The 14,554-nt window shown below is 37.5% G+C and overlaps 1 protein-coding gene across 1 annotated transcript in view; it reads right to left on the minus strand.

Annotated features, from left to right (window-relative positions):
- Nucleotides 1–943: 943 nt before the first annotated feature.
- HNMT (histamine N-methyltransferase) overlaps nucleotides 944–14,554 on the minus strand; it is a 38,563-nt gene continuing 24,952 nt past the window's right edge. Inside the window, exons 4-7 of the mRNA XM_045559088.1 lie at nucleotides 13,733–13,840; nucleotides 12,560–12,690; nucleotides 10,030–10,123; nucleotides 944–1,833 (exon numbers count right to left, since the gene is read on the minus strand). Coding sequence (XP_045415044.1) covers nucleotides 1,478–1,833; nucleotides 10,030–10,123; nucleotides 12,560–12,690; nucleotides 13,733–13,840 — 689 coding nt within the window. The 3' untranslated portion in view covers nucleotides 944–1,477. The remainder of the gene's footprint in view (nucleotides 1,834–10,029; nucleotides 10,124–12,559; nucleotides 12,691–13,732; nucleotides 13,841–14,554) is intronic.

Genomic DNA, 14,554 nt, shown 5'->3' on the forward strand with positions numbered 1-14,554 from the left:
AATAGATGCAGAAAAAGCATTTGACAAAATTCAGCACTCTTTCCTGATAAAAACCCTCAACAAACTAGGCATAGAGCAAATATATCTCAAAATTATAAAAGCCATATGCAGCAAACCCACAGCCAACAACATACTGAATGGGGAAAAGTTGAAAGCACTCTCCCTAGAGACTAGAACAAGAACAGGATGCTCACTGTCACCACTTCTATTCAACATAGTGCTAGAAGTCTTAGCCAGAGCAATTGAGAAAGAAAAAGAAATAAATGGTATCCAAACTGGGAAAGAGGAGGTCAAACATTGCTTTTTGCTGATGATCATATATCTAGAAAACCCCAAAGACTCCACCAAGACACTCCTGGACTTGATAAATAAATTCAGCAAAATCTCAGGTAATAAAATAAAGGTATACAAATCAGTAGCATTTCTATATGCCAATAACAGCCACGCTGTGAGTCAAATCAAAGACTTAATACCATTCACAATAGCTACAAAGAAAATAAAATACCTAGGAATATACTTAATGAAGGAAATCAATGACCTCTACAATGAGAACTATAAAACACTGAGGAAAGAAATCACAGATTTCACAAACAATTGGGGAAACACATCATGCTCATGGATTGGTAGAATCAACATTTTTAAAATGTCCATACTAAACAATATATTACTCTGTAATATATTGGAACTCACTGATGGACACGCTAGTGCACAGAGGGATTTACAAGTCACTGGAAATCAAGCAGGGGAGATAGGGAGGAGGGGAGGGGCAAAAACCCACCTAAAGGACACAATGAACACTAATCAGGTAAAGGGCACATTTATAGCCCTGACTTAAGCCATATAACAAAAACATTTGCATCCCTTCAGCATTTTGAAATAAAAATAAATAATATAGAATTGCAAGAAAAAACAAAATGGAAAAAAATAACAACACATGACACAGTTAATTTTGTAACATTCTAAAGATGTTTACTCTTAATAAAATCAATAAAAAATAAGATGACAAATACAATAGAAGAATGTACAAGGACAAATACTTCTTCACAAAAGGGGAAAAAAATCAAGAAACAATTATTTTTACTGCTCAAAGTATCAATAATTATGTACTTCACTAATATTTAAAGAATCCATAGCATATATTTTTAGTATCCTAGAAAATTCCAGACAATCAGCAAATGTAAGGGATTTTATTGTCATTAAGTCAGTGAAATTCAGTTTTCTCATTTTTCCAGCTTATGTGGTGGTTAACCTGTATGTGGTCTCTCTACTTGGAGGAGGGACAACATAAGACTAGCAGTATACCATATTCCCATATGATTCTACATGTAAGTCCAGAATGTCTTGGAATTTTCTAGATTTCATATATAAGAAACAATGCTTTATCTGCATTGAGATGTTTTTGTAATTTTAATGTGGAAATGAATGATCAACATTGTTCAAAATTTAATTTCTGAAGACAGTCTTAAATGATTCATAGTTATGCCTCCACCACTATGAAACTCAGAGTATTATTAAAAAGAACCTTCCCCTCTTTCTTAACACTAAATTCAGGCTCTTGTAGATCTTTCAAAATTTCTGCTTTGAGATCAGGTGGTGCTATTGTGTTAAAGTTGCAGGTTTCAGTCAAAAAGTCCCAAAGCAGGTCTCCATTTTCATTACCATCGATAAAACAGTCCGATATGTCCATGGTGGACAGAAGGTCATAACACTCATACTTCAGCCCCAGGTTGTCCAGCATCTGAGTGAGGTGGGACGATGTGACGTATTGGCAGAGATCATCCCGGGGTAGGCGGGATCCATACTTTTTCCACAGCTGGTCCCAGCCACTGGCTCCTGTGCAACAGAAGAAAGTTCATACTTTCATATATCCTTTCTTTCATTTGCCTTCTGCCAGGCAGTACGTTAGATGCTTGCAATGAAGCAGTGAACAAAATATTATTTTTTCCTTTTGTGAAGCTCACAATTCATGGAGTGGTCGGAGGGTGGGGGGAGAAAATTAAATAATTAAGTAAGTCTATCATATATCAGATGGTGATAATTGCTAAATGAAAAATTAATCTGAGTAAGGGATAAGAAGGGTTAAAGTGTTGAATGGGCTGTTGTTTTAGCTATGGCGGGCACAGAGAGTCTCTCTAATAATGTGACATTTGAGCAGTGACCTGACAGAGCACCATGTGGCTATCAGAGGGAAGATGACTCCAGGGAGAGACAAGGGCATCTGCAAAGGGCCTTAAGCAGGAGCATGGTTGGCACACTTAAGAGCTGGCCAGGAAGCTGGTGAGATTGGAGGTGAGTGAGCAAGGGGAAGAGGGCAAGGAGATGAGGTTGGATGTGTGGTCAGAGTGGACGAGGTGCCAGATCATGGGGGGCAAGATGGGAAACCACTGTGTGCTTCTAATAGAACTTCATGGACCAATGGACGTGTTCTAAATCTGCATTGTCCAATATGATAGCCATTCACCACTCGTGGCTAAGGAGTGCTTGAAACGTGGCTAGTGTGATTGAGGACTTGAATTTCAAGTTTCATTTCATTTTAATTTCAATTCCAACTTCAATACCCAAATGCAGCTTCCATATTGGATAGCACAACATTAGGGTGACTATATTTACATTTTAATAAAATCACCCTGGCTATGCAGATGAGATTAGATGATGGGGCATGAGGGCAGAGGTGGGGAGAAAAGCATGAAGCCTCCTGCAGTCACCTGGGATATCAGTGGGGTACCCAGTGAGCTGGGTGGTGAAGACAAGTGATTGACGTTTTTATATATTTATGCTCCTAGATCCAATGGGGCTGGCCAACAATTTGGATATAGGATGTGGGCAAGAGAAAACAGTCAGTGAAGACCCTAGCAACTTTTGCTTGAGCATCTGAAAATACAGAATTGCCATTATTGGACATGAGAAGAATGAAGACAACTTTAAATGTATCACAAGGCCTCTGGGTTTGGGATTGTAAATTTGAAATACTTTTGAAGATTCAGGTGGTGATGTGAGGGACATAGTTGTCTGCAATTCTTTCTATTTTTAAAATGGCATATTAGTTCTATTTTTGTTTATTTTTGCACATGTGCTTTTTACAAATGGCCATAATTTGCTCTGTAGAGTCTTGAACACATTAAACTGGAGAGGTTCTGTCAGTAAAAATGGAAATGGAAAGAAAGAGCAGAGTAAATTATGATTTACTCAAACCAAAGATGGGGCAGGTTCTCATGCCTATATGCCACTTACAAGATGCTACCTTGGACTGGCAGTAACTAAGTTGATTTCTACAAATTTGTCCCCAAGTTTAGAAGACATTTTAGCAATGTCTGTAGTATTTAATTAAAAATCCAGCCCATCAGAGAAGCTAAGAGATGCACTAGTATGTGAGGGAGAGAGATATGAGCTGAACTCTTCTTCTGACACTTTATAAATGAGATGAGGCTTGCTATTTAGTCTCTCAGAGCCTCAGTTTCCTCATCTGTAAAATGGGTATTACCATACTTACCTTGAATGCAGCTGCAAGTATGAAATGAGATAGATGATTTAAGTGAATCATTGCACAATGCTAAGCATGGGGCAGGTGTGTAATTAGTACTTATAAAATAAATGAATTTGTTTGCTAGAGTATTTCCATGGGTTGTAATCCTGAGACTGAAAAAGCAAACCTGCTATTGAGAAATCTATGTAGCAATAATAATGAACTTCTATGTATGGGCCTTCTAATACATGTTTGTTCTATACAGTCAGTACAAGGCAGCAATTGAGAGCATGGATCTCTAAAGCCCAAGTATATTGCCTAGGTATGAAGCCTGGCTTTCCCTCCTACTAGCTTTATGAATCTGTGTCTCAGTTTTGTCATCTGTAAAACAGGGATGACAATATATTCATAGAATTACTGCAAGAATTAACTGAGTTAATAAAGCAAACGCACTTAAAGCACTGACTGCACATAGTAAACATTGCTGAAGTGACAGGAAATTAAACTGGACTTGGTCAAAGCAATATAAGGTAGAACCTATATTTTCTATGTGCTTCCAGGATTAAAAGTGAAGATTTCAATGTCCTGAGTTTTTTGTGGTCCCCAAATCACCTTTCTGATGTAATGAAAGCAATTGACTCTCCAGAAAAATACACAAAGCATACATACACACACAGTTCTACATATAATTATAGAATGTTCAAAGATGCTTGGCTTTCAGCCATAGTTTAAGCTAAAGTTCTGAGATTTAACTCAACACAAGAGACTATGCAAGACAGGAAATGGTAAATAATAAATAGCCTAGGATAACTGATGCTCTACTAATATTTCAAAAGAGGAAGAGATAACTGCAGGCTATGCTCTAGGAGAAGGTAGAATTGGAATGAAGCAAAAAAAAAAAAAGTAAAACCTCAGTTTAATAAAAAAAAGTGAGGGTTGTATGTATTAAAGAATCTTTCATTTCGAAGATAGCAGATACTCTTCCCAAATATGAGTCAGCTTGCAAACAAGACTTTATAAGAAAATAAGCATTTTAGTGGCTGAAGAGAGGTTTTGTTATCATCATTATTATTATTTTTAACCTGGCAGAGAAAAAAGAGCCAAACACTAATTGCAGAAAATTTGCTGGTGTCAGTGCTATGACTTGGTGCCATTTCTGAGCTGAGTAATTATACAGTCCCGGACTGATGCATTATCATAATGGCTCTCGGTAGGCACAACATATGGTGTTACTTTTGTTTTCAATATGACATAAACCAGGTTCTTTTCTTCCCACTGTATTAAAAATAACACACCATGATTTGCATCCTTCCTTAGTCAGGTAAAAAGAGGACAAACAGAAAACTTCCGTGCTGGCTCATCTCCCTTAACCGGACAGGTTGCCTTTTAAATACCAGCTCTCCCAACTAATGTCGGGTTACAACATTTGCAGAAAAACATGCCAATGACATTATTTAGTGTGGAATAATCCTAATTTTTTTTTAAAAAAAATCAACTCTTTTGTTCTTATTTCTCTTCTTTTTCATCCCCAAATCAAATTTCTTTCATCTTGATAATCAGAAATTTCTGCTAGTTAACACTACAAGAACATTTACCTAGCTGAGCTAGTTCTGTCATGGATACTTAGGAACACAGAGGATATGTTGTTTTTCCTCAACCAACTCGTATTCTAATAGGCTGACCAGTAAATGTCATTATTTAATTCTAATTTCAATTTATTTTCCTAATTAGTTTTACTTGTTTCTCCTCATTGCTTTTGTCTGGCTATTCCCATGTATAGTGTGTGTACGTATGTGTGTGTGTGTGTGTGTGTGTGTGTGTGTGTGTGTGTGTATGTAAACTCCTTATCAAGCCTTTTGTTTCTGTTTACTAAACCTATCTTCAAATCTCCAAAACTCTTTATGTTCTCTGATTTTATGTCTATCCTCAGGTCAGTTTTAGCTGAAATATATTCTCTTTTTTGGATGGATATTCAGAGCTAATTGTATTTCTGATGTTAGAAGGCAGAAATAATAAACAATTATTCAGTTCAATTAAAACACATTTACTGAGTATTGCCTATGTGTCAAAAACTTTGCAAAGATCTGGAGATAGATGTGAGAGGCAGAGACCCTGCTCTAAAGGATCTCTCCTGAAACTCCCTGTACACCTCTGATAGGAAATTAGCACATTGCTGAATGTGTTTACACGTCTGAATCCTCCCCCAGATTACGAGCTTTTCAAAGACAGGAAAAAAAAAGTCATCTTTGGATCCTCCAGAGCCTACCAGTGACTGGCAGTAGAGCTCAATAAGTTGCACTCACCAGATCCACACATTGACTATCCAGGGCAGCAAACATGGAACCAACAGTACAGGCTGTGGTTTGAACACAGCTCAGCAGGCATGGCGCCTTGGCCAAACTAGGTGCTCTGCACAATTAAGTCTAGAAACTGATTCCATATTTTATTATCTTAAAAATCTAATAAATTTCACACAAGAGTGTCCATATGGTGCTCAAATAACTGAGTAATTCAGTCTATTCAGTGAAAGAACTCATTAATTCCATATTAGGTTGGTAATTGACTGAGGTTGGCAGGTAAGACCTGAGCTCTGTGGCATGGCTAAGATACCATTCAGAGCAAGATGTTGACCCACACATGCCACTGATCTACCTCGATGAGATGTTGGCTAGATGAGTGCTCTTAGAAATTAAATTTAGGGAATGCTTCTGGGCCATTCTGAATCTGCCTACAATGGGTGCTCAGTTGTCTGCATTGCAGAGCAGCGATGGATGACAATATTACCCTGAAACACAAGAAATACACACAGACATGTCTTTACTTTTAGATAACTATAATGCAAATTCCGTTCGACAGGAATCTTAATAAAAACAAAGCCTTGTGTGAACCATATTGGTGTAGGTGCTCCAAGTTTGGGGACAATATTCAAAAGTAAGAAATGTTTGAATCTGTCAAGTAGATGGAGAATGGGGTTTCAAAATTTATAGTTTGGGCTCATCGGGCAATTTAAGTACTGGCTCCTACACCAGGGTGAGGAGGGGTGTAAATGGACACCTCAGATGAGTTTCTCAAGCTCTTGTTCTATCCACAGACTAGTCTAGCAGGTAGGGATTTGAAACTACATCCTCAAATGACAACAACTAGTATTAATAATGTGGATCATTCCTATACACATTCACTAATATTGATATAAAAAATCCTATTGGAAATTTCTTGTGATTAAATTTATTTCCAACTTTGGAAGCTAGGCTTGATCTATTTTTCTAAAAGCTGACCCATATATTATATTTATAGTAATACAACAAATCAATTATTGTTATTTTTTTAAAGGAAAAAACTACAGTCACTTTCATACACTGAGAGGGCAACGGAATTTATCTCAGGGAAATGTGTTGTTAAGACATGTTCATGGGTACACGGGTTTGTTTACTCAGGTGACAGGGATAGAGCGAAAGGGACTTTAACTGTTCTAGAAGCGCTGGGACAGGAAAGTGAGGAGCCGGGATCCTAGCACTGAGGTCTGAGAGAAGTTGTGAGAGTAGCTCCAAGGGAGGTGGGCCAGATGGAGCAGGAGAAAGGTGGGAAAGAGAGTGGCTGTGGGACTTTAATGCTGAATTCTGTTCTTTGTTCTTCTTCCTCCCCACAGGTCCTAACATCTCCCAAAAGCAAAGAACAGTGCTTCGAAGAATGAAGGAGGTAGAGCTATGTCTGTGCTTGGGGCCACACCAAACAGGATGAGAAAAAGCAGCTGCAACACATGCAAGATTTGGAGAGACGAGATCAAAGTTGAACTGGGAGCAGAAATCTGGTGCCAATAGTGGCAAGCACCCGTCAGAAGCATGTTAAGTGTGGCACCCAGAAGTCCTCAGAACCAAAGGAGGATGGGAAGGGGATGGACTACCCAAGTTACTTGGGATGAGAGCTCCAGTCATTTACTCTGGATTTTTAAGAGTTAAGTGTGAGCCCATAAGACTGAGGAACCTGGAGACATTCAGTCACACTAAGCTGATGATAGTGATCAACATTATTCGACAATTCTATTTCTCTTTTCAGGTAAAATATTTAACTGCAAAATAAACTATATTGGGAAACGTGTTTTATTTTAAAAATTTTTAACTTATATTTAATTGATTTATGTAACACGTCTCATCAATACAGGCAAAAATGATTTTTTTTTAGCCTTAGGAAAGGGAGAAGTGAAAATCCACAATAAAATAACTAAACCTATTCTCTATTTTTGCTAAGTGGTTCTTCTATTAAAAGTCAATGGGCCGGGCGCGATGGCTCACGCCTGTAATCCTAGCCCTCTGGGAGGCCGAGGTGGGTGGATCGCTCGATGTCAGGAGTTCGAGACCAGCCTGAGCGACACTCTGTCTCTACTAAAAATAGAAATAAATTATCTGGACAACTAAAAATATATATAGAAAAAATTAGCTGGGCATGGTGGCGCATGCCTGTAGTCCCAGCTACTCGGGAGGCTGAAGCAGTAGGATCGCTTAAGCCCAGGAGTCTGAGGTTGCTGTGAGCTAGGCTGACGACACGACACTCACTCTAGCCTGGGAAACAGAGTGAGACTCTGTCTCAAAAAAAAAAAAAAAAAAAAAAAAAGTCAATGGATGTGGTATTTCTTCTATAGCTGTGCAAACCTCTTCTAAGAAGTATGTATGGTAAAGGAAGGAGGGCATCAGGGTCCCTCTAATAAATAGACTGCTGTTATGTGTTGCATTCTTACGTCTAGCAACAGTATCTATTAACAATGTTTTCCTCTTTGGAACAGCTGTCTCCTATGCTGTAAATAGTAATGAAGAATTGTGAACTGCTTATTGAGGAAGTGAACAAAATATTTCCACCATCAAATACATTGATTGAATAAATTTTGATTCAAAATACCTATCAAAAAAAACTAACTGAAGTTTGAGTCTTTACTCTCTTTCTTTTAATTTTTCCCCATGAATGTATATATATAGATGATATTTATAAGCCACATATATGAATAGATGTAACATAGTGGATGTATGATTATCCAGAAATAGCGCTTGGATAAACTGAGATGCAGAGACCAAGTTCACACAGCTAGAAGAGCCTCCGTGTTCTTGCTCCAGGTGTTATCATACATTTCACTGGGTCTCTTTCGGTTTTCATGCTTCTTGATGCCAATAAACCATGGATTATATTAACTCATTCCTGACATAGCCAGTAGAATGCTATATCCATAGAAGCACCTAGTCAGTTCTCAGTTGCATGTGGACTGTGGATGACACTTTCTAAACCTTAGGTTTTTTTCTACTGGTAGATAAATTTACATAGAAAGCTGTCTTCTGCCACCCAAATATTTAACTTCTGAAAATATTTTAGAATAAACCAAATATAAACAAGAGAATGGATCTGCTATTGAGATGAACTATATTCTAAAATCACACATATATGACTTCTGGATGAATTGCTGTTTCTATCTGCAATACTTTTTTTGTGCTATTGATGCAGATCATTAAGAATAAACTGCCTACAACGTTGATAACTAAGTTCACTTTGTAATCCTAAGGTAGCCCACTGCTTTACCCAAGTGTCCTAATTTAAAGAGAGGTTAGTAGGAAGAGTCTAGTTTCCGTAAGCCCTTCTAAAAGGGATGGCAGACTTCTGCATAAATTAGTATTATTAACTTACTAGAGATAAAAATAGTCTATCAAAATGTTCCCATGGGGAAAAGGTGTGTATAGAAGCTCCTTATTGCTAAACACAGGATTACAGCATCAACTATGTTTGGCATCTTTAAAGCTATTCTTTGTATTTAAGAACAAATGAATTTTGTGATATATGGCTTTTGAGATTGTGGTCTGGTGTAAACTTGGGATAGTAGACACTATTGTGTATCTGGAATCAACCCACCTAGCACTGGTGGCCAATCCATAAAGATTGCTGAATGAAAGAATACTTGCTGCCCTCAACAATGTCAATGTTTCATTTTCTAACAACATTTACTGATGTTCTCTGTGTGGTACTTATTATACCCCTGGAAGCAACGTGACATAATCAAATGCCTCCTTTGGAAAATAAAATACCATAAAACAATCCAAGTGAACTATTTTTGATGGGCATTTGAGAAAACCTACAATGAACAAAGTTGATAATGGCTCTAGCAATGGAAATTAATCAAATATGATGGCATCTGAAATATTTAAACCTTTATTTACCTGTTAATAAACATCACAGAGGGAAAAGAGATATAAAGTAGGTAAATATAAATATTTGCTATTTTTAGTCTAATTTAAAAACTTTTATCAGTTGAACTTGCTCTAAGTTATATAAAAAGAACTCATACATAGAAGACAAAGACATATTTTCCCAAAAGAAAGAAGTAAATAGATGTTCAATGCCACTACACCTCCAAAATTGAAAGCTGTTGTGAGTGGCTTTCTTATTACTATGAAAATTAATTGACGATGATGAGAAGCAAAGACAAGAATTTCATAATGAAGACAAAGTATAGCAGCTTCCTTTAAACACATGAATCCATGCATATATGCACTATTGCTATTTTAAAACTTGGCTGAATTAAAATAACTTACCTGACACAAGAGTAATAAGAATCTTAGCATTGGCACCTAAGAGACTATGGAAGAATTTCAAGGTAGCTGGGATGTCTTTTACATAATACAGCATCTAGAAAGGAGGAAAAAGAGAAATGAGATGCTTCTCTACATTGAAGTTTTATTGCTTGGACTAGATACTCACTAGGAAGTTTGATTTTCCAGCTGAGTGGATTTTTACCCAACAAAACACTTAAGAAATTTATAAACTGATTTTTTATATGTATTATATGGAGAGATAGAAAAATAATGTGAGAAAATATTTGGGAAAAGGGAAAACTATAGTATTTGCTCAACTAGAGTCAAATGGTTTTAAATTTACTCTTTCTGGCTTCCATAACACAGACATTTATAGCTGCAGACACTTAGTCACCCATTCCACATGGGGACATTGATCCTATGCCTATTCTATAATTTCTGAATTGCAGTTCTTCTGGGAGAAAATGGTTCCGGCATCATAGAAACAGACCCCATTTCATGGAACGTTGCTTTAAAATTAAGCCCTCTGCACTAGCTTCTCCATATGCTCACAGATGCTTTTTTAAAATTACAGAAAAATGTGACAGGCCCTGATGCCGAGAGATTCTCTAGGAAATTGGACTGGATAAAGCATGAGGTTACATACTTGGTCACAGGGTGTCAGGGATCGGCCCTTTCATTTTTAATAATCCTGGACCACTCCCTGGTGAAGTGCAGGGCTTTCCATCCAACACACAGAGCGTGGAATTCTACATTGGCAGTGGGAAATTTCCCCTAATGTCTTGCATCCCTGAACGTTACCCCCACAGGACACTTCTTATATCTCATCTTCATCTCTTTTGAACAAGAATTTAATATTCAGGGTAGCATGACTATAGCAGAATTCATTGCATAAAGGGAAAACAATTTAAACTATGCCTCTTTCACATGAATGAATGATCTAAAATAGCCCTGCACATAGCCCATGGTGCTTCAGGGGTCACACTTTGCATTGTCTACCACAGGGACCATAGATGGGTAGCCAAATACAGCTTATCCATAAGATGGCTAACAATCTACAATATGATCTGCTAAAAATGAGCAGGTGGGCCATCACAGATACCCCAAATTTTTGTCTATGAGACAGTGAGATTTTCCGGGTTGACAGTGAATATTAAGTTGAGAAAATGTCATGAGAGTGTTAGAACTGTAAAGGGGCAATGAAGAGACAGAGACACTGCACAGAAAAACGTGGAGTAGACAAAGAGGGAGAGAGAGGGCTAGCACAGTGATGCAGAGGGAAACAGAGTTACTGTAAGAAAGAAAGAACAAATTTGGAAGTTTTTAGAAAAATAGAAGAAAGGAACTGATCCCTGAAACCACGACACTGAAAACAGAGAGAACAATGGGATCCAAGGTGTGATTGGAGGGACTGACTTTTGATAAGAGGAAGTTTTGTAAAATCACGGAAGAAGGAAATGATGGGCACAAGTGCAGTGGTTTGCAAGTTTAGAGGGCGAAAGATGAGTTTCCATCTGATGGTTTCTATTTTCTCAATACAGTATAAAGTGAGATCATCTGTTCCAAATGAGTGGTCAGGGAGACATTTCAGGAGGAGTAAGAAGAGAGGGGAGCTGTGCAATAGTTATGTGAGGAAGTGAGAAAGAAAGCAAGTCTACTAGAGAAACACCCTTGCTAGGCAACCTGAAGTACTCCCTGACAGGCAAAAGACGTTGTCAGCTAAAGGAAGAGAGAGGTAGGATTGCCTGGATATGTCCATATGCAGTTATTTCTTCTTTTGATTTCTTGCAAGTTTATTCCTTTGGGGTGACTATGGTTGTGGACTATAGGAATAAAAAAGTGTTTTGTTTTTAATCAAGTGGTATTTCCAAAATATGCACATCTCCTGATGGTAGCTAACTCCCATAGCCTATACATCCGTCATCCCTTATGCTATTCAGAAATATCAGTGATCCTAGAAATCCAGCCCCATGCCATCTACTCAATAGTCACCACCTTTCCAAGAATGCATGAGTTAGTCTGTTGGTTCTGGACAGTGGAAGTAAAACTTCATTGATCTGAGACATCATCTAACCTGCCCCTTTGGCCATATGTCCACTAGCCAGGCCGCCTATGGGGAAACACAAGAAAATTGAGAAACACCCTGGGACTGTGGTCCAGCCAATTACATCTTCCAGAAAAAGCCTAGGACATTGGTCCACCCACCCAGTCCATTAGAGCTACTGGAGAAATGTGTAGGATATGTTACCACTCTATCATCCTCAAATCTATGTATAAACTTTCAATGCTAGAAAATGAATTAAGCCAACATTTTCAAAAATTGGTAACTGTGGAAGTATATTGACTAGAGAAAACTGGCTTAGTGTTATCAACAACTTTATTCTCTACTTGAACAGATCATGGTCACTTGTAAAATTAGAAATCAGAAGATTTTTCATTTTGCTTTTAAAAGTTAGACTAGTAGGCATTCTTCATACGTATTCCTGAAGAATGTCCTTTCTGAGCGTATACTGTAATAAATATTTCTTACCTGAATCATATGAATAAAGTCCCACTTTTGAAGCTCTTTTTCCTCCATCATTCTATTTTGATATTCCGATGATGTCTCCTTATGCCAAGCAAACTTTATGTTCTCGAGGTTTGATGTCTTGGCTACAAGCTCTAAAATACCGAGAAGAGGTGGCACACCATCAATTTTAATTGCAAATGTGGAACCCATTTCCATTTAGAATTTTAATGCAATCAATGTTATATACATAACAGATATAAAGCACATTTTTCTTTTTTATGTAGCTCTGGGAGATCAGAGAGTTCACCCTGCTTTTTCTTCCTAGAATTAAGTGAAATTAGAGGTGAAAGGAAGAGTCAATAAGAAATGATTATAAGAACCCTAGGCAGACATAGGTTATATTGTCTTAGTATTAATGGGGAATCAGCTGGTGAATTTTATCAGTGGCAAATAAATATAAAATAGGTGATACATTTGTGTAATTCAGGAGTAAGCAAACCACAGCCCTGGGGCTACATCTGGCCTTTCACCTATTTCTGTATGGACCATGGGCTGAAAGCATATATTATTCTACTTCCTGACTCTCTGCCTCTGTCATTCAGGTTTGATGTCGTTACATTTTTAAATGGTTGAAAAAAATCAAAAGAAGTATATTTCATATGTAAAATAATACAAAATTCAAATGTCAGTGTTTATAAATCAAGTTTCATTGAAACACACCCTGCTTATTAGTTTACATATTGTCTACAGCTGCCTTTGGGCCACATAGCAGAGTTAATTAGTTGTGACAGAGTTGTGTGGCCTTCTAAGTATAAAATATTTACTTTTTGTCCCTTTTCAGAGAAAATTTGCTGACTCTTGCTGTAATCCACGAAACATAAACTCTTTAAGGACTCTGTGTAAATATTTCCGAATCAATGAATGACTCTGTCCCTAAGAATAAACATCCAAAATAATAACTGATGACAACTGGGGAGTGGATGAAAAGTCAATGGAAAAAGGAGTCTAATTATTCATTGTTCACATTTTGAGATGTTCAGGCATGACTGCCAAAACTTAATTAGGTCCTTTTCCCAATAAGCTTGCAAAGAGCATAAGCACAGTAAGTATATTATTAATCATTCAAAAGAACAATCTAGGTTGATAAGTCTTTTGAGGTAGGATTTGGTGTATAGAACCATGAGTCACAGGTACCTTTGTACTTGGCAATTTGTTCACCACTGGGCTCAACAACTTCATTGTTGATATGAACTCCTGGGTATTGAGCCTGGACTTTGGAGAGAATTTGAAGATCAATTTCACCTGGAAGATAAACGTATGGAATAGGTCACATCATTCCAGGAAGAAATAATTAAGAATAATCTGAGCTGACTCATTACCTGCCTTACTTTTATTTAGTAGCATGTATGAAGACTAATACTCAACTGCTGCCCTGCCATGACATCTGTGATGCAGAACAGCTAGGTTTTAAGTAAGAATAACAGTGGTATTTAAGGAGGGCTATGAGTGCCATTCATTCATTCATCTGTTCATCATATAATCTTTATTTAATATCTACCATTGTATTTTATTAAATAAAAGATGCTATTGATGGTAGGAGGCAATAAACCCTTATTTCTGTTTAAGTTAGAAAAAACACTGTCAACCATAATTTTAAGATTTTAAGAACTATAGGACATAACTTAATATCAGAGATATTAAAATCTGGAAAAAAATGCACCGAAGAACTGATTAACTAGGCTAGGCCAGAAGAATCTCCCCCAGAAAAAGAAAAATGTCAGATTTAAAAAAAAAGATAAAAAAGTATGTCAGGTACAAATAAAGGGGAAAAATACACCAGACATCTGCCCTCAAAAGCACCTCTGTCTAGTGGAATAGACAGACACAGAAACAACCCTGGCTGGGTTGGGCCAAGGGGGAAAGAGGGAAGGGGACACTGAGGGAGAGGGTGGGGAAGAGGCCAGAGTCATGCAGAGATTCGTGGAGGAAGAGCACTCTTGAGCTCTGTCTCTCACA

Source organism: Lemur catta, chromosome 8 (assembly GCF_020740605.2).
Source record: "Lemur catta isolate mLemCat1 chromosome 8, mLemCat1.pri, whole genome shotgun sequence".
Taxonomy (NCBI): Eukaryota; Metazoa; Chordata; class Mammalia; order Primates; family Lemuridae; genus Lemur; species Lemur catta.